The sequence below is a fragment of the Baudoinia panamericana genome, assembly GCF_000338955.1.
Source record: "Baudoinia panamericana UAMH 10762 unplaced genomic scaffold BAUCOscaffold_3, whole genome shotgun sequence".
Taxonomy (NCBI): Eukaryota; Fungi; Ascomycota; class Dothideomycetes; order Mycosphaerellales; family Teratosphaeriaceae; genus Baudoinia; species Baudoinia panamericana.
In genome coordinates this window covers 1,011,904-1,030,011 of record NW_006911259.1, presented here as the reverse complement: position 1 = coordinate 1,030,011, position 18,108 = coordinate 1,011,904, and the positions used below count along the sequence as shown (strand labels likewise).

General features: G+C 54.2%; 11 protein-coding genes across 11 annotated transcripts; 7 read left to right on the top strand and 4 right to left on the bottom strand.

Moving 5' to 3' along the window:
* The first annotated feature begins 394 nt into the window (after positions 1-394).
* Positions 395-1,123, top strand: BAUCODRAFT_389265 (uncharacterized protein). Its single transcript, XM_007675900.1, has 3 exons — positions 395-670; positions 794-914; positions 970-1,123. The coding sequence occupies exons 1-3, from the start codon at positions 654-656 to the stop codon at positions 1,003-1,005; spliced, it is 174 nt and encodes a 57-aa protein (XP_007674090.1). The 5' UTR covers positions 395-653; the 3' UTR covers positions 1,006-1,123.
* Positions 1,124-1,403: 280 nt separating this feature from the next.
* BAUCODRAFT_65644 (uncharacterized protein) lies at positions 1,404-2,355 on the bottom strand (the record flags this gene model as incomplete). Its single annotated transcript, XM_007675571.1, has 2 exons — positions 1,404-1,681; positions 1,755-2,355. 2 exons carry the CDS (start codon positions 2,353-2,355, stop codon positions 1,404-1,406), a joined length of 879 nt encoding a protein of 292 aa, XP_007673761.1.
* A 1,022-nt stretch (positions 2,356-3,377) lies between these two features.
* Positions 3,378-4,247, top strand: BAUCODRAFT_64579 (uncharacterized protein; the record flags this gene model as incomplete). The annotated part of the gene is made up of 2 exons (XM_007675512.1): positions 3,378-3,497; positions 3,552-4,247. The coding sequence occupies 2 exons, from the start codon at positions 3,378-3,380 to the stop codon at positions 4,245-4,247; spliced, it is 816 nt and encodes a 271-aa protein (XP_007673702.1).
* Positions 4,248-4,583: 336 nt separating this feature from the next.
* BAUCODRAFT_120341 (uncharacterized protein) lies at positions 4,584-5,905 on the top strand (the record flags this gene model as incomplete). The annotated part of the gene is made up of 2 exons (XM_007675899.1): positions 4,584-4,724; positions 4,802-5,905. The coding sequence occupies 2 exons, from the start codon at positions 4,584-4,586 to the stop codon at positions 5,903-5,905; spliced, it is 1,245 nt and encodes a 414-aa protein (XP_007674089.1).
* A 125-nt stretch (positions 5,906-6,030) lies between these two features.
* Positions 6,031-6,871, bottom strand: BAUCODRAFT_146032 (uncharacterized protein; the record flags this gene model as incomplete). Its single annotated transcript, XM_007675898.1, has 2 exons — positions 6,031-6,447; positions 6,500-6,871. 2 exons carry the CDS (start codon positions 6,869-6,871, stop codon positions 6,031-6,033), a joined length of 789 nt encoding a protein of 262 aa, XP_007674088.1.
* Positions 6,872-7,238: 367 nt separating this feature from the next.
* On the top strand, positions 7,239-7,862 carry BAUCODRAFT_146031 (uncharacterized protein; the record flags this gene model as incomplete). Its single annotated transcript, XM_007675897.1, has 1 exon — positions 7,239-7,862. One exon carries the CDS (start codon positions 7,239-7,241, stop codon positions 7,860-7,862), a length of 624 nt encoding a protein of 207 aa, XP_007674087.1.
* Positions 7,863-9,063: 1,201 nt separating this feature from the next.
* Positions 9,064-10,299, top strand: BAUCODRAFT_65633 (uncharacterized protein; the record flags this gene model as incomplete). The annotated part of the gene is made up of 1 exon (XM_007675570.1): positions 9,064-10,299. The coding sequence occupies one exon, from the start codon at positions 9,064-9,066 to the stop codon at positions 10,297-10,299; it is 1,236 nt and encodes a 411-aa protein (XP_007673760.1).
* Positions 10,300-11,006: 707 nt separating this feature from the next.
* BAUCODRAFT_120339 (uncharacterized protein) lies at positions 11,007-11,916 on the bottom strand (the record flags this gene model as incomplete). Its single annotated transcript, XM_007675896.1, has 2 exons — positions 11,007-11,284; positions 11,352-11,916. 2 exons carry the CDS (start codon positions 11,914-11,916, stop codon positions 11,007-11,009), a joined length of 843 nt encoding a protein of 280 aa, XP_007674086.1.
* Positions 11,917-12,255: 339 nt separating this feature from the next.
* Positions 12,256-13,873, bottom strand: BAUCODRAFT_388948 (uncharacterized protein). The gene has a single exon (XM_007675895.1). The coding sequence runs from the start codon at positions 13,760-13,762 to the stop codon at positions 12,464-12,466; it is 1,299 nt and encodes a 432-aa protein (XP_007674085.1). The 5' UTR covers positions 13,763-13,873; the 3' UTR covers positions 12,256-12,463.
* An 890-nt stretch (positions 13,874-14,763) lies between these two features.
* Positions 14,764-15,357, top strand: BAUCODRAFT_41389 (uncharacterized protein; the record flags this gene model as incomplete). The annotated part of the gene is made up of 1 exon (XM_007675454.1): positions 14,764-15,357. A coding segment is annotated over one exon (594 nt), but the record flags the coding sequence as incomplete, so codon positions are not given.
* A 699-nt stretch (positions 15,358-16,056) lies between these two features.
* On the top strand, positions 16,057-17,805 carry BAUCODRAFT_103758 (uncharacterized protein; the record flags this gene model as incomplete). Its single annotated transcript, XM_007675894.1, has 5 exons — positions 16,057-16,413; positions 16,461-16,533; positions 16,584-16,844; positions 16,902-17,125; positions 17,173-17,805. Exons 1-5 carry the CDS (start codon positions 16,120-16,122, stop codon positions 17,803-17,805), a joined length of 1,485 nt encoding a protein of 494 aa, XP_007674084.1. The 5' UTR covers positions 16,057-16,119.
* Between the last annotated feature and the right edge of the window lie 303 nt (positions 17,806-18,108).

Genomic DNA, 18,108 nt, shown 5'->3' with positions numbered 1-18,108 from the left:
GTCACTCTGTTCCTTGACTGCATCATGCCATACATTCCTGGTCAGATCTCGGCCATTTGTAAGCAGCTGAGCGCACGGCGTGAGGCTGCTGCTTAGGCACCTTCGTAACGAACGCCACACGTCAGTGGAGATTGTTCGACCCGCCGTGGTCCAGCGGACGTTTGATCGACCACTGGAAGTGGCGATCTGTGGCTGTGTTCTACGAATGCATACATGATCTGCAGGCACATGTGAAGCGAAACGCGGTGAATGTGGCGCAGCAAGCAGCAGCGCGCGTCTGCCGTCCTGCGTGTAGAGCTATGCCTTTGCTGAAACCGGTGCATCATGTGGCCAGCATCGTTAGGAAAGGTTGGAGGAGAGGCTTGCGAAACGTTCTTTCCAGCAAGCCAATGATAGCCCATCTAACTCTGTGCTAAGTCCACGGAGGCGTCTGTGTGACCAGCGTCGCAGCCAAGGAAAGGAAGGCTTAGCGGTTTACGTCACTTTGCCGGGGAAACCGCATTCATAAACGTTTGACTTGCCCTGCCCAAGTTCGCAGTTTTGAGACGCAAATAACACGCCAGTCACCATCTGCAAGCAATTGACAGTAGTCCACAAAGTCCCATATCGATACACAAGGCTCGCATCCACTTTCCAATCCAGATACCGCAACCATGCCTTTCACCGGAAGGTAAGCAATCCATCCTTCCTCCCTCTCAGCGCAACAATGCCCTTCTCGGGAGTCTGCGGTAGAACCGCAGACATCTCGTTACATGCGCGCCCCTGGTTGACCAGCAGCTAACGAAGACTGCAGCGACATCATCAAGATCATCGTCGCCATCCTCCTCCCACCTCTCGGCGTCTTCCTCGAGCGTGGCTGCGGCGCCGACCTCCTCATCAACATCCTCTTGACGATTCTGGGTTACATCCCAGGTGTAAGCACAATAAACAACTCAGGTGCTCATTTGGCGCGTACTGACGCGTCTCCAGATCATCCATGCCCTCTACATCATTCTCAAGTATTAAGCGCCCGGTTAGCGGCGCTCAGAAGACGCGGCGATGAACAGGAGCACTACCTAGCGATACCCACATACCTTCTTCGACCTGCTTGCAAAATCACGCTCAGGATGCGTTTGGGCACCTGGCGAGATACGTGGCGGACAAAATTCTGATGATTGGCCGCAAGTGACTTGGCGCAAGCGGGTACAGGGTGTATGCGATGAGCTGTAATGTTTGTACCATAGCTGGCTGAAGCACCTTTACAAGCAGATATTTTCTCCATCCCGTGATGGTAGCCCCGAAGGCTGACTGCTTTTGCTCGGTTCAGTATGAACTCTAACCATGCCTATCCTTCCGCAACGCCACGCTGGGTATCCTTACTTTTAGACTCTACCAAATGCCGCATGCTCGCCAGAGGACCCGGTTCACCGCAACGCCTTCTCTGCAAATTTCGGCAACACGAAGGCCGCCTCATGCACCTGCTTGCTGTAGTACTTGAACTGCTGGTCTTCCTCCTCCGGACTGAGCGACCGCAACGGCTTCTTCACGTTTCGGCTGGCGTCCTTGCAGCAAATCATAAAGCCAATTTGTCCAGACGGATACGTTGGAATCGTCGTCCACGCATACTCAGCAACCGGGAAGACTTCCTTGCAGGACTTCTTCAACTCCGTAATCAACTTCATGTGTAGCCACGGGTTCTCAGCTAGAACTTGAGTCAGCATATCAATCATGGAGCCAACCGTAACATTGTACAGCGGGCTTCAGAGAGGGCTTACAACCTTGCGTGGTGATGACACCGCCTTCCCTCAACGCGCCATGCAGCAGTTGGAAGTACGGCTTCTGAAACAGACTCTCCGCCGGTCCCTCCGGATCCGACGAGTCGGTGATGATGACGTCGAAGGTGTCCTTCTTGTCCTCCAAAAACTTGAAGCCATCACCCACATGCACCTTGACATTCGGGTGCTGGAAGCCGACACTCATGCCTGGCAGATACTTCTTGCTCAGCCGAATCACCGCCTCGTCGATATCGCACAACACAGCCTCCTCGACGCACTCATGCTTCACCACCTCCCGCAGCACTCCGCCGTCCCCACCGCCGATTACAAGTACGCGCTTAGGGTTCGGGTGCGCAAACATGCCTAAATGGGCGATCATCTCCTGGTAAGAGAATTCGTCGCGCTCGGTGCATTGGATCACGTTGTCAAGGACTAGAACCATGCCGTAGTCGCTTGATTCGAAGATGAGGACGTCTTGGTACTGGCTCTTCTCGTGGTGAATGATTTGGTTGACTTTGAGGGTCATGGCTTGGCCAGGCCACATGTCGCTGATTTCCCGGAACCAGCCGTCTTGAATCGTTGGGTGGGTGATGTCGGCCATGGTGTATTGACAGTAGTATTGTCTTGAGGTGAGTGGATGTTTTCTGCTTCTAGTAATGCACCGCAGAGAGAGTGAGTGTTTGGATGTAAGGAAAGCTCGTGCTCGGTTTGCATATCGCATGCGGAAAACTTTCAATCCTCGAAAACAGTCTGCGGGAACGGAGCTTGATACGTCAATCGCGTGGGGCAGTGATGCCTTACGGCCTTGCTGCCTCGTTCCCACATCTCACCAATCTGTGTTGGATGGATTGGTCGCATTCACTGATGGTGAGCACTACGTCAACTGCACTGTCTGCGTTGGGGGGCAACTGCGGATAAACCTCGTCCTCGGGCGAATATGGTTCTGCCTCAGAGCGACACTATGGGCGCGCCTGTATACATGGGAATCTCCCTAGGAAATCTGGTCCAATGGAGCTATATCACTTCAGTTCGCCGGCAAAACACATGGTGATCGGAGACGGTCGAAGGTTATGCTGCTCACGTGAAGCCTTCGACACCAACTTGTCAGCCACCGCATTCCTTCCAAGCCGGAACTTGTGGAACCAAACTGTGAAACATTAGAATCCTTATGGAGGCGTCGTGAAGCCGCGCGACACAACATCTCAGCAGAAGGGCCTCGCAGCAAGACTGCCTGCCCCGTAATGGAAAACACGCTCGTTCCTCCATTACCAGCAGTGGAAGAAAGCCTCATTGATCTGGAACGGTAGCGACCCTCAGCGAACCATCATGCACGTTCCCACACGTACTATGCGCAACCTGCGCAATGTAGGTAGGAGAGACGGATGTCCAGTTTGTACACGAAGGATCGTTTTGCTTTGTGGTCGTCCTTGCGAGCGTACGATGCTCCATTCGTCGATCGAAAACCGGCAGACAAGTGCTTCGGCCGAGCGCCGGCCTCGGCCGATGCTGCCACACTCTTCGTCAACTGAACCGTTTAACCTTGTCGCCATGCCCTCTGATCAATCATAATATACAGAAAATCTTTCCCTTCAAAGACTGACGCAACACTGCTCCTTATTAGCCATGGCCAGTGGCGAGCTCATTATTGACCAAGACTTCAAGATCAGCGAGGACTCTCGGGACACTCTGTTAAAGTACACCAAAATACCACCAGATGAACTCGAGACTCATGTTCGAACCATTGTACGCTAGCATATACTGAAGCGGGAGATTAAAGAGCTGACTGATAAATCGCAGAGAGACAAGGCTTTCGCCGTCCATCCATATCCCTGTATAGGCTTGTGGCGCTTCCTAGACTTCGGCATTGCGAAGCATAAGCTCTACAAACCTGAGATCCTCCCACGCATGCTCACTGGCGAGCAAACATACCTCGATCTGGGCTGCGCCTTCGCACAAGATATCCGCAAACTCGTCTCTGACGGTGTCGATAGCAAACACTGCTACGGCTCCGATCTGCGTCTGGACTTCCTAGAGCTTGGCTATGACCTTTTTAGAGACCGACAAACGCTGAAGAGTACCTTTATCGCTGCCGACATTTTCGCCTCGGAAAGTCAGCTGTTCAAGGAGCTGTCGGGTAAGGTTGACATCATTGACGCCAGCTCCTTCTTTCATCTGTTCGCGAGGGACGAACAGAAAGCCGTCGCGCGGCAAGTTGTTCGGTTGATGAAGCCACAGAAAGACGCGCTGCTTGTTGGCCGTCAGATAGGCAGCACCAACCCTGGCGAGGTTGCTCGCCGGTCTGGGAATGGCACAAGGTTCCGTCATAATATCGACAGCTGGCGGCAGATGTGGGATGAGGTCGGTGAGGAAGTGGGACTCAGGTTCGAGGTTGATGGGAGGACCTGGGGACGGGAAGTCTTAACGCAGGTATCTGCTGTGTACTTCACAGATGAGACGTTGACGTTCATGGAGTTCAGCGTGCGCCGAGTGTAATAGATGAACTACCCGATGTTTCTACGAAATCGCTTGCATATAGATTGTAGCCGAACTCAGCGAGGAAAGACATTTCAGATTGAGCAGTGTCAGCGTATCAAACCCATGACGGTGAATCAATTGGCACTGCTCCGTATCTGGTGGGTGTTCTCCTCGTTCATAATCGTGGAAGTCTGCCGTTTGCACCAACTTACTGCCTGGTTGCACGACGACGAAGCGCGGATTCGACGCGTGCTGAATTTGGCAAGTCGAAGCGCAAAAAACTCCGCTAACGTCACCCGTAGCATTGCGTTGTGAAGCACGCGATCATCCATGCTGCCAAGCATATTCAACACCATGCGACGATCATACGGGATAGCCATTCTGCTTGTTGTTGCGCTCGCTTTGCTTGGCAGCGTTGTCGCAGAGGTGGTACCTAAAGTTACCGAGTCGCACGTTGGCTCTCTGAGCACCCAGGAGATCGAGGAGCAATTGCAGGTATGGATACTAGGCGAGCTTTGTCGCCGACCCATATTGTTGAGCCAACAATAAATCCAATGCTAATAGCCTGCAAGCAATGTCCAATACTCGAATCTCTTGCCGCTCACAATGCCGCAACAAAGCCTGTCGGTTCCTCTCCGCTACAGCAAGCCTTCCGTCTGCTCTTTCCCTTCACTAGCCCGGCGCTGAACTCAATGATGGGCACCCTATACATCTCCGGTCCTCCCAACTTCCTCTTAGCGTTATGCCCAACCAACATCGATCCCAGCAGTCTGAATGTCATGGTAGCCTTCGCAGTTGGTGGACTGCTCGGCGACACTCTGTTCCACCTCTTACCAGAGATCTTCCTTGGCGAGGTGCCTCAAGGAGAGGTGAGAGCTGTGCTGGTGGAGCCCAACAAGAACTTACTGCTTGGCGTTGCGATCATGGTAGGCTTCGTCACGTTTGTGGCGATGGACAAGGGCTTACGGATCGCTACGGGTGGTGAAGGTCACGGTCATGATCATGGACACGGACATAGCAATGGCAGTATCTCGACCGAGAAGCCTACTGCGTCTGGCCGTACTTTGCAGAACGAGCAAAGCGACGCCACTCTGCGACAGCGAAAGCCGGATACGAAGGATTCCAGCAAGGCCACTGCTGTTCAGCAGGCTAAGGACAAGCCTTCGGTTAAGCTCTCGGCCTATCTGAATATCGTTGCAGACTTCACGCACAACATTACGGACGGTCTGGCACTCTCATCATCGTTCTACGCTTCACCCACGATTGGCGCTACCACGACGCTTGCCGTGTTCTGCCATGAGATTCCGCACGAAGTCGGAGACTTTGCGCTTCTCATTCAGGGCGGCATGAGCAAGAAGGTTGCCATGGGTCTGCAGTTCGTCACTGCTCTGGGCGCTGTCCTGGGTACCATCATTGGTATCACCGTGCAGGAACTTGGCGGTAACAGCGCTTCAGCTGAGGCGGCGAAAGGCGTGGGCAATGTAGGCTTGCTTGGTACGAGTCTATCATGGGGCGACCTGCTCCTACCTTTCACGGCAGGGACGTTCCTGTATGTGGGAACAGTTGGCGTAATACCGGAGATATTAGAAACTGGACCGGACCGGTGGAAAGAGCTAAGAAGCACCGGTTTGCAATTTCTAGCTATGGCTGCTGGTGCTTCGATCATGATTGGGTGAGTCTTCCAATCGTCCCAACAACGATGTGTGCTGACCTACCATCTAGCATCTCCTGGACTTAGATCATCTTGCGCTGGTCGTGAGTAATACTGTAGACATAGATCGCTAACGACGTTTCCGCCACATCACGCCACATAGCTCACCCTCTCATGGCTCTTTAACAGCCCGCTAAGGAAGAGCACGGTCTTACTCTTGGTGCTCCGGTTGCCGCAACACCTAGCTCGCAACGTCTCCGGGTCCATGATGAGGCCTGCCGTCAACTGACTTGGCAGCGAACTTGCGTTCACTCGGTATGGTTCAGGCCTCCGCTGCTTGGACGGCCACTTTGGAAACGGCGTGCACGGCGCGACATTGATAACGACGCCCGCAGTAAGCTCCATGCCGTCTCTAAGAGGGTTCAGAGTCTGTGTGGGCAGGCTGTAGAGGAAACCGCCTAGGTATGCGAAGTGCTCAATTAGGCTACCGCCCGCCGCAATAACGAGCTTCTTGCAAGCAATTTCAATGCGCTTGTGGTTAGAGCCGCTGGTGGCGTGAATGTCGCACTGTAGGTCCGTCAGCCTTGTACAAGTATTAGCGAGTGTCGTCGGAACTTACTCTATAGCTTGCGGTGCCCTTTGCAGATACGACTCTGGAACTATCTTGAGATGCGCTGGACTCCGCCCGCCTTACGAGCTTGTTCCGCTGGTGGTCACCGCTGCCGACCCGGTGCAGGCTCCGGTCTTTCGAGATACTATATTCTGGCTCGGTGTGGCTTGAAGTGGAAGCGGTCGAAGTGTGCGTTGATGTTGAGTTACCAGCCGTCATGCTCTCTGCGACCGTGCTCGCATCACGAACGCTTCCACTCAAATTCGTGTCATCACTGACGGCGCTGTCTCCGTCACTGGGTACCGAAGCCTGCTCATTCCTGGTGGTGACGAAGGAGTTCTGCGAGTGTGAGAAGTCGAGTGGCGGGATATACATCGCCATGGCGAAGGCCTGGCACGTTAATGTGTATATGACAGGGTTAACAAGAGTCGTCATTACTAGCCAGGCAAATGTCATTCTCGTGGGCTGCTCCCTGGGTGAAGTGACGTTGAGTGGGTAGCTGTGCTCCGAGGTGAGATATATGAGCTTCGACCACCTCATCCACAGCACGCTCCCGTGGGTTCATAGCACCTAGATTTGAATTGGCTAAAGTCGCATGACTCGCCTTCGCGGTACCCGAACGACAGGCTCATCATTGCAGCAGTGAGCAGAAACGCGCCTTGAGTCTCTCCGGACAACATTAAGAGGCGCCGAATCCATACTCGAGCCTTCCTGACAAAGTCCTGCTAGGACTCATCTAGCGACAAATATGGCGGACGGGCCGCACGAGCTTATCTCCCTTCCACTCGAGTTGCGCAAGGACATCTACGAGCTCGTACTCGTCGTGAAGGAGGACATTAGAGTGCTGGCTACCGGAGACACCTCAGTACGCAGCAACTTAACAAGACCACCATACCAACAACCGTCAATCATGCGAGTAAGCCGCCAGATTCGCGAAGAAACTTTACCGATCTACTACGGCCAGAATGTCTTCCATTTCGAGCTGCAACTCTCTATTCCATTGGTGGACGAATCCCAGGACTTCACACGTTACCCTGAACACTTTGCCGCCAACTCTGAGATGCTGAAGGTTGTCAAGCTGTCGTGCGGATCATTGTGCGCGCACGGCGGTCACTTCTGCCTTGACTTTCGCGAAGGGTTCGGTGCACAAGATCGCATAGTCGCGTACGCATTTGGAGTTGGAACAGCCGGAGAGGGGTGCCCGTATCGAGGTCTGGAACAATATACCAGAGGCAGTCTGGACGATATCATGGAGGGCCAAAAGCAGCGTAGCAACACCCGAACGCAAATGGCTACAATACATTGTCTAGCTTTCAAGCTTCTGACGCCTGAGTTCCGTTGGGCAGAGTTTAACTATATCCTAGATTCATAAGCGTGCAGAAGGCCCGCAAGAAGGACCCACCTGTCGCAGGACAGCCATGGCAGTGTTCTTACATGGGAGTGAAAGTCTGGGCAAAGGTCAAGCTCACACATACGGCGCAGGGCGATAACAAAGGCTTGGCCACGAAGTCGGTCAAGGTCCTTACTTTGGTGGCTTGCGTCCAGTAGTGTTGGGCAGTAGTATCGAGTTGAGCGCGAGCACGGGGAAGCCGGCAGAGATTGCTTAGAACAGCTGCCATAACGCCCTGCTTCACATTCGGTGAGTATACGCAGAACGACTGCTGTCCTGTGAACTCAACCACGCTGTTCCATATCTCGTTTCGTTCTTTACGCACGGAGAGACAGCCCGTGGTCCGGTCGGAGCCCTCCCTTCAATGAGCGGCCATTCATATATTGTCAACAGCTGTGTTTAACCAGCAAACTTGGTGCGGCACAAGCCTTGTTTGTAACCAGGTCTGTCCTCAAGGCCCCGTTTGCGTGCCTGCCGTTTTCATGTGACACGTGCAAACCTCTGCCGTAGCGTTGGGGAGCATGAACCTCAACCAATAAACGTTAGTGTACGGGATTCTTGTCAACGGCATTACCAGTAGAACAATGTATGATTGGGCGAAGTTGAAGGCTGTCTTTATGAGTAGGCCATCGACCTAGGATGGTAAAAAGCTGAGCTGTCCAATGTTCATATTGTGCGAAGAAGTGCATCACGATGCCTGGCGAGCCCATTGCGGGATCCTTCGTTCAGTCATACCGCGTCCTCACCGATGAAGCAGCGCTGCAAGACTCAGCTATTCTCTCGACGTATGCCACCTCGCATCTTCGCCTCCCCGCAGCCAGTCGCTTGAGAAGCTTATTCACCGTGCAGTCTGTCGTACCCAGCAAGACTGATATGTTTGCTAGCTCGTTGCATCGCAGACTAGCCTTCGGCGAAGATCTGTTGTGCACGTAACCTGCGAGGGGCGGCTACTTACCGTGCTCTTATCCGTGTGCTAATCATACGGTTAATCCTGATCAATATGTGGAACGAAGTTGATGTACAGTGAGGTAGGAGAGCCTCCGTGACCGGCATGAGGGGCCCGCCTCGCCGGGCCATGACTGGCTGCACAACCGAGGCCGTTCGACAAATATGTAGTGATTATCAACTTCTTACGCTCTTGGCTGTTGTGGGCGACAAGCCCGCCACACCCTCACCAACCACCATGCCGGACTTTCCAGCCCATGCCTCACCGGCCATCACACCTCTCGAGGCTCCGCGACCGCAATACCGAGACCGAACTGTCTCCGATCTCAAGCTCAACCATGAAGATGGCAATGCGCCTCCACCACTAATCAGTCCCGCTTTCACCCCACCACGAACACCCTCCGCAGACACCGACCAACGACATGACAGACAGCCAAGGAGTATACCGGTGGCGCCGCCGTCGGAGGACGAAGGACAACAGCCGAGGCTTCTCCAGAGGCTACCGAATGTGTGGTGCGAAGTCCGTGCTCGCATACCCACCACTACGGGGCAGGAGATGTTCTTGCACCTCTACCACAACGATGCGGACGATAAAGAGCATCTCGCCATCGTCTTCGGTCCGCACATCCGCAGTAAGAGCCTCGATGCGCCACGACCGGGCGAGACGGAGAGGGATCGCATGATCAGAGGAGCGTATGTCGGCACACTCTTTCCGGGCAGGACAAACAGTCGGGTACAGCAGATACGGCAGGATGCGGGTGTGGCAAGCCGACCATCCGCTAGCTACCTGAGTGCACTCAATGTTCCTGAGCAGACTCCGCCGAGTGCAGCGTCACAACATTCTAGCGACCACTCAGAGGCAACGGAGATCGACTCATCGTATCCGCTCGAGCTCGGCCCGCCTCTTGTTCGAATACACAGCGAATGCTATACAGGTGAGACCGTCTGGTCAGCGCGTTGCGACTGCGGAGAACAACTTGACGAGGCAGCACGCTTGATGAGCTTGCCGGCACCGACACCAGCATCAACACCTGGCAGCGAAGTAGGAGAACATCAGATACCATCCGCGAAACTCCCATCTTGCGGCGGTGTCATTATCTATCTTCGACAAGAAGGCCGCGGCATCGGCCTCAAGGAGAAGCTCAAAGCCTACAATCTTCAGGATCTCGGGCACGATACTATGGAAGCCAATCTTCTCCTACGACATCCAGGTGACGCTCGATCATACGGCTTGGCGACGGCAATGTTACTGGACCTTGGGCTTGGTGGCGAAAGAGGTATCAAGCTGCTGACGAACAATCCGGAAAAGGTTCGGGCTGTTGAGGGACCGAATAGGGAGATCAGGGTTGTGGAAAGGGTACCCATGATCCCGCTCGCTTGGAAGACGGGCGGCAAGATGGGTGTTCATGGACCTGAGGTGGAGAGGTATCTTGCGACGAAGATAGAAAAGTTCAAGCATATGCTTAGTGGCTGAACAGTCATTGTTGAAGAAGTATGGAAGCTCAGTGGCTTTCAGCACGCATCGCGAGACGACAGCGCACGCCCACGCAGCGCAAATGCTGCCAACAAGGACGGGTAGCAATGTCGCTACATGCCAACCGAGCCAGACAACAAACACGCTACCGAGCGCGTTGCTGTGAGGTACGCAGGGAGTACCAAAATCATCAGCGAGTTCATCTCGGCTGGTCTGGTGGCTGAGAACACTCGTCTTCAGGTTTGGCGGGCCATGCTATCTCGCGGAGAGTTCGAGGTCGACAAGTTCGTTCATGGACAAGGTGTCTTGTACCGCTCGTAAGCCGGTCAGCCTCTGACTGGATCGACATCTCCTCTGAAGCGACTTTCGCAAGCCTTGGCTGCACATCGCACTTAGTCCATCTCAGAATATCAACGACGGCGCCACAGTGGAACGATAATGCGGCAGGCTTGGCGAACGTTGTCAGCAGCTGTATGCGGGTTATCCTCTGGACTGATCGCAGGCTTTTCTGTACATGGTGGCGACGGTCAAGCGTGGTGCCCGTTGTCTCCAGCCTGGTCGATGACAGCAGGATGGTTGTGTGGATTCCCAGTGGAGGCTCCGGGTGTGGCCTAACTACCTCTAATGAGCGGATGACGCGTTGATGGAGTGTCACCCGCACTTCGTTGGCCCGCACCGTTGACTGAGCCTTCTAGATCGGTAACAGCTCAGAAAACCACAGTACGGTGGCCATTCAGGAACACGCGCCTCTCAGACCACCACTTGACAGCCGCCGCAAGACACTGGCTCTCGAGGTTACTGCCCTCATCCACCAACTCCTTGGGAGACATGCTGTGGTCAACACGGGCCGTTCTCTGCTCTATGATCGGGCCCTCGTCCAGATCTGCTGTGACGAAGTGAGCCGACGCGCCAATAATCTTGACTCCACGGTCGTAGGCTTGATGATACGGCTTCGCTCCCTTGAAAGAAGGCAGGAAGGAGTGGTCTGAAAGTATCGATCATTAAAGTTAGCGTTGTATGCGGCTACCATTCTTTTCAGAGGCTCTACGTACGAATATTAATGATTTTGCCCGACATCGCTTCGCATAGTTTTGGGGACAAGACCTGCATATACCGAGCGAGAACGATAAGGTCGACATTATGTTGCTTGACCAGATCGAGGATTTGTCCTTCCTGCTCCGCTTTCGAGTCCTTGGTGACCGGCAAATGGTGGAAGGCAATGCCGTAGCTTTTAGCAAGTGATTCAAATTCCGGATGATTGGATACAATAAGTGGAATATCGATCTGCAATTGTTGCGATTTCTGGCGATAGAGTAGATCATTCAGGCAATGTCCAATCTTCGACACCATAATCAAGACTTTGGGTTTGTGCGACTTCGGCACGATCTCGTAGTCCATCTTGAGGTCCTGCGCCAGCTCCTGAAACGGCGCGTCGAGGTGTCTCGTGTCATCTGCGTGGCCGAAATGTACTCGCATGAAGAACTTCGAAAGGTCCGGATCCGAGAATTGCTGCAGATCCAGCACTGTCATATCGTTCTGAGCCAGGACTCCGGTTACGGCGTGGACGATGCCTCTCCGGTCCGGGCATGAAAGGGTAAGGATGTGATCCTTGGACATCTTGGCCGACAATAGATTCGTACTTGAGAATAATCGTAATCTCTGAACGGTAGTGCTGGACTTGAACAGGTTGGCTCCTATGCTTGGTATCGAGCGGTTGAACATGCGTTGAGAGAAGCAGGACGCTGCCATGGGACAGGAAATTAGCGAATGACTTGTTGCACGACGAATTCAAGACTGCGTGTGCAACGACGGAGGTCATTTTTTGCGAGGTCGGCGCGCACAGACCGCGCCATCAAACGAACGGTTAACGGTGACAGTTTTGCCTGGTGACATTCAGGTGGACAGTTCAATGAGTGTTGCAGTGGCAGGACATGAGGACAGGTCTCGAGGTGCCTTTCACCGCTCTACAGGTATTGTGAGGAGTAGGGTTGTTGCTACCAATCTATCTTCACGCAACTAAGCTGAATCTGGCCCGCACAAGGAAAACTTGCCAAAGCGGAGTATTTGACAGACGCCGGAACGCAGGCAGACAAGAACGACACAATCACCCTTTGACTCTTCCGGCTGCCGTCGTCTCGACAACAAGAGTAGTACAAGCTCACCACTATTCCTCATCCTCCTCGTCGTCATCATCTTCCTCCGCATTCTCTAGCCAGTCTAAGAACGTATGCGCCTGCTTCTTGATTTTCTTGCTCGTCGCCGCATCAACATACTTCTTGCTGACCTTGGTACCCCAAGCCTTGAGCGTCTCTTCACTCACAATCTCATTCTCGTAGACCTTCAACAAGATCGGGCTGACCTGGTTGATGAGGTTGGGCCTGTCAATACCAACGAAGCGCTCGATACCGCCCAGAAAGGCTTTCTCGTGCTTCTCGCCTATGGAGGTCATCTTGCGGAGCATTGAAGCGCGACCCTCGATCTGCTTGACAACGCCGTCGTCGAAAATGCACTGGGCGAGCACGGCGGGCGTGCGATGCTTGCTCTCAATGCCGAGCTCTTTGGCCTTAAGGTAGATGTCGACGTCCTTGACTTTGCCGACGCCGCCCTCCTCCTTAGCCTTCTCCTCAATCCACTTGCCGAGCTCGTCATAAGCGCTGGGGCCGCTGTCTTCGGCGTCATCGTCGATGGCCAAGCTCTGCTTGAGGTCGTCCGGCAAGGCTTGAGCACGGGCTCGGATGGCCTCCTCGGACATGTCGGTCTTCCATTCAACCTCTTTGTTTGTGGAAGGCTCGTTAGGCAGTTCCTTAGCTTCAGCGTTGATCTTGCGCGTGAGCTCGTCATCGCTGCCAGCATCGTTGCCAACATCACCGTTCTCGTCGGCATGATCAGAGCCACTTTCGCCAGGGCTTGGGTGACCATTTCCGTTAGCCTCATCGTCGTCGTCATCATGGGCCGTACCGTTACGCTCGGCCTCTTTCTTCGCGCGGCGATCAGCTTTCTTGGTGGACTTGTCTTTCTTGCCCTTCTTCGGTTGATTCTTGAGGATGAAGGAAGACAGCTTGTTGCGCAAGTCTACATTGGTCTGCTGACCGCAGGCCTTGCAGTCAAGGATGATATTGCCGTTCTTGATGTTGACAACCGTCTCCGGATTCTCGCAAGCCCTACACAAGACGAACTTCTTGATGAAGCCGTCAAGGTAATCTTGTAACTTGGAAGCGTCGTGAGCTCCGTTGATGATCCAACGGTCATCCTTCGGGTCGATGTTGGTCTGCGCACCAAGTTCGAAACCGAAATACTTGATGACATAGCTCGGCGGGCGAGCAAGCTGCTGGGCGACGTTGCTTAGATTGACAACGACCGTCTTGATGCCATTGCCTTTGCCTTCAACCTTGGACTGCAGGCGTTCCATCTTGTAGCGGTAGAAAGGATCGGTGACATCCCGACGAATGTTTACGTTCGCCATGATTGCAGTACTCTGCTCGGCGGTTATTGGTGACGAGTTCGACTATTGGGCGCGGATAGTGGGCGGATGAGCAAAAGCGAGGAGCTTGCTGACGGTGGCGAAGACAGACATACACGTCAGACACAAAGGCCAGTGTTTGCCGTATGTTCAAGCATGTAGGATGCTGCTCTGTACAGAAAGCCTAATATGCTTTCTTCTGGAAACGCTCGTTCAGGCTCTTCTTTCAGCCGTTGTTACGCTCGTGGCCACTACTGCGCGGTCTTCGCAATAGCCGAAATGGTTGCTGCTGCACCGGCGGCGGTTCGACTTCGAAAGCGTGCGCGCGGGACGAATACATAAACCCTGTCGCGTGGTCGAGTACAGCGTTGTGGTGTGTATAGGTGTCCACAGAGGGATGTAGGGATGGTAGGTGAAAGTGCGGGCGACACTGCCTGGTGAAAGAGCCTTTTGTGTGCGCCGTGCTTGCTGAGCTTGGCGGTGCCGATGGCGTTTGCTCGCACGGGTCCGTGGTGTGATGGAGAGCAGGTCGATGCCGATGGTGAGTAAAGCAGAGGGAGGCAGCAGAAAGAATCATCACTGAGTATAACCCGTGCGTTGCGTAGCGGGACCGCCTCGGACACGGGAAGTTTAAGGCGTGGGCCCTTGCCACTTGCACGTGCCTACCGAATCCGAGGACTTGCCGTAGTCATCTTCACTGTTCACTCACACCCGGTCGGCTGGTAACTGCTGTTGAGGATGATGAAGGCAGTTAAGCATTGGCGTGAGTGTCAGCTGCGAGTGACGGCAACTGCTACACATGATGCTCGTCGGCCTAGCTGCCACTGCCCGCAACCAACGCGCATGTTCATGCAAGTTGGCGCCTAAGGCACTCCGTGTTGGAGAGAGTTTATGCTCAAACATTCCGGAGCATCTTGGTAAGGTAACAGTGCGTAGGCTGACTGGACAAGGCACTGGTGACGACGCCACCACGATACAGGACATGTTACGTACCACACGCAGTCATGGGTCCCGAGATTAATCACCATCCTCTCTCACGCGCAGATGGATCCGTCAGCTTTTCAAACAACCTCTACACCATCCTCGCAGCCGTCAATGGTCCAGTCGAAGTACAGCGGCGCGATGAGCTGCCCGAAGAGGCCGCTATTGAAGTCAATATCAGACCAGTTGCAGGTGTGGGAGGGCCAAGAGAGCGATGGCTTGAAAGCGTGGTGACTGCGGTGCTCAGAAGTGTACTTCTTGTGCACATGCACCCGAGGACGCTCATACAGATCACCTTACAGATTACCAAGCTGCCGACGCAGAAGTTGCGAGGTGCTTGGAAAGACGTCTCAGTGCTACCGGCTCTGGTCAATGCAGCGTTCCTCGCGCTTGCTGATGGCGGCTTGCCTATGCAGAGCACCGTAACTGCCGAGCTCTTCACAATTTCTGAGGACGGCGAGATCCATGCCAGCTCAGCCGAAGGGGACCTTTCCGCGTGCACTGGGGCTTTCGCTCTTGCGTACAATCAACACGGCGAGATGCTGATGAATGAGTCTGCGGGCAACTTCTCTCTTGAGGCTTGGGAGAAAGCCGGCGATACCGCGGCGAAGTTCTGCTTAGCAGCGATGGTACCACTCGGGGAGGACGAACATATGGCGAATGGCGCAGCTGACGGCGACCCATGGCTGCGTAAAGAGCTGGAGAGCCAAGCGAGAGCCGGTGTCGCATGGCGTGAGGCTACTTGAACCCGGTGCTTCTTCGCCGCACACGAAAAAGGCTCAATTACTAAACTGCGAGTGGGGACCCTGCAATGACTTGATCATACAAGCGTGCGACAGTGATGTGCGCATGCCTGCCTCTGGGTGCTCTCCTTTCGGCACGCCCATGTCGGCCTTGGACTCTTGGAACGCTACGCATTGTTGCAGCATCTGCCGACACAATTGGGGTACAGACTATGCTTATGCGACTCAGGTTACGCCACGGGGCAGACCGTAGGGATGCAAGATACGACCGTTTGATGGGCGTGGCGCGTCGTGTGGCGCTTACACCGCAAAAGAAAAGCCCCAGTATGCGACGCTGCGAAGTGCATAGAAGCAAATGTAAATGCCACACGTCGAAGCGAGAGCGACAGGCATGCGGTCCGTAAGTGGTAACACTCAAGTTCAGTGGGTTCAACCGCACCTTCTCTTTCCGGCGCGAAGCCATACCACACTTCATGTCGTCCATGGCTGTTCTCACACTTCACTTCATTCCACGGCTTTCCGTTCGAGTGCAATGATCCTACCTCTGTTTCGCATGTATCAATCATGCCTTCTGCACGCAGCGGTGATGCCCCCATACAAGCATTCTTTCCTCCTACTCCCCAACAGTCTCCTAACATGATCTCGGCAAGCAAGGCCGACAGTTCGTTACCGAGCTCGACTTTGCCTGTTGGCGACGGCTTCACCGCGGACGAACTGGCTGATGCGCTCCGACCGAAGCCTGCCGAGCCGTGGCACCCGGCCGTTGACTATGATGAGTGCGATATCCGTGACCTGAATCCCGGACCCAAGGCGGTAACATTCATGGGTCGTGTTGCCAACATCGTCGACGTACTCAATACGCCAAAGACGCCGCGTTCGGCGAAAGGTTGCGTGAAACTGTGCATCAAAGATGATACTGGGGCGATCACTGTGTGTCGGACAAGTCTCCCACGCTATCCGTCAGCTAACCCTTGCAGGTGCGACTGTGGTACGCAGTCAAGCCGTTGAATCTGCGGCTTGGCTCGCTAGTATCGGTTTGGACTAATCACAGTGTGTTGGCTGCAGCGCTTACTTAGTCCTCCTACTGACGTCTGGGACAGTCAGTAATGGCGAGAATGGAACGCTCTCCAGCACGAGTGCACCGCTCTTTGCCTCCTTGTTCCCGGAACGTGACCGTAGCTGTCATGCGATGATACACGAGAACAGCGACGATGGCACCCTTTGCAAGCGACCCCTCGGCTATCGGACAGCACAGCCTCTAAGTGGCCTGATGACTCTGCAGAACTTCATCGACGGCGGGTACGATGTCGTCGACGCGAAGATTCTCGTGGTGGTGAAGAGTATAGGTGGCGGCCGGCGCAGTAAGCGTGTCGATCTCCTTACAAAAGCGGGTTGATCGGTTGCTAAGGTACCCACAGTCACTCGAAAGGACGAGACTGTCACGGAGAATGTGAATCTTACGGTCCAAGACGATACCGCAGAAGCGAAACTTGGGTTATGGGGCACTGCAGCATCATCGCCGATCGAGCATGCAGTTGACAGGCCGACTGCCAATCCTGATACAGCCATCGCCACCCACGCATGGAGGCCAGGGGAGACCGTACTTCTTATGCAGGCGCCAGGCTGGAAGTTCGGGCGCTCAGTAAGTGAGTCCAGATAGCATTGCATAGATAGTGCTGACCGTCATAGACGTATTTGAGCACCACGTCAGCGTCTATCATAGACGTCAACCCACACATCCCGGACGCCGACTGGCTGCGTCGGTTCGCCCTCCGCCAGAAGAACAGAGAAGCCGTCAACCCGCCATTCCCCGAAGATCTTTTCGACCTTTATTCCATCAAATATGGCCCTCTCCGCTGCTTGTTCACCATCGCAGACCTGGACGAGTTCGCTCGTGCTGCACCCAACGAAACGTTCCAAGGCTATCTAAGCGTGCTGATTACGGAAGTCAAGCTGTACGAGTATGTCAAACGCCAGATGCTCTTTTCCGGTGAATGCTGCAACAGGCCTTTGTATGCGAGTGCGGTGGCCGCGAAGTGCAAAGGGTGCAATAGTATGACAGATCTGAGGATCAGCCCAAAGCTCATCGGTCAGGTTATGGATGAAACAGCCGTGATCGGCCCTGGCAAGCTGCTTTTCAGTGATGCTGCTTGGGAACAGCTGCTCGGTCGCAAGCCTCTAGATCTGCTGAGACTCAGCTCTCAAGAGATTAAATATCTGGCAGACCGCTTGTTGTTCTGTCGCGTTACTTTATTGTTTGGCTGGAGTGGCGAAGAGAGCAAAGCTGGCGGGAGGGTCTGTGTGTTGGGTGTGATGGGTTGAACAACTTGCTGCCGGCCTAGTGGTTGTCACGGTATCCCTTGTGCGCAGCATGGCTGCAAGCCGAATTTATGCATGGCAGTATAAGGCAAGATGGGATGCAGATATACGCTGAATGTGGTTGGCAGATCTTTAGTTACAACGTCACTATATGCGGCTACTCTGTGCCCACAGTGTCCTGGCAGACCCGTGCCATTTCGGACCTCCCTTCATCTGGCCCTGCATGAAGGGCTTATGCCGTGTACGCCTCAACCAACGCCTCCGCTATGTGTGCCCGGAACACTACAAGCCAATCTCATCGCTATG

Excerpts from the sequence above, each read along its gene's own strand:
- BAUCODRAFT_389265 (XM_007675900.1), top strand. Across the intron at positions 915-969 it reads TTCTGGGTTACATCCCAGGT|ATCATCCATGCCCTCTACAT; the intron begins GTAAGCACAATA and ends ACGCGTCTCCAG.
- BAUCODRAFT_388948 (XM_007675895.1), bottom strand. The coding sequence starts at position 13,762 with ATGGCGAACGTAAACATTCGTCGGGATGTCACCGATCCTTTCTACCGC.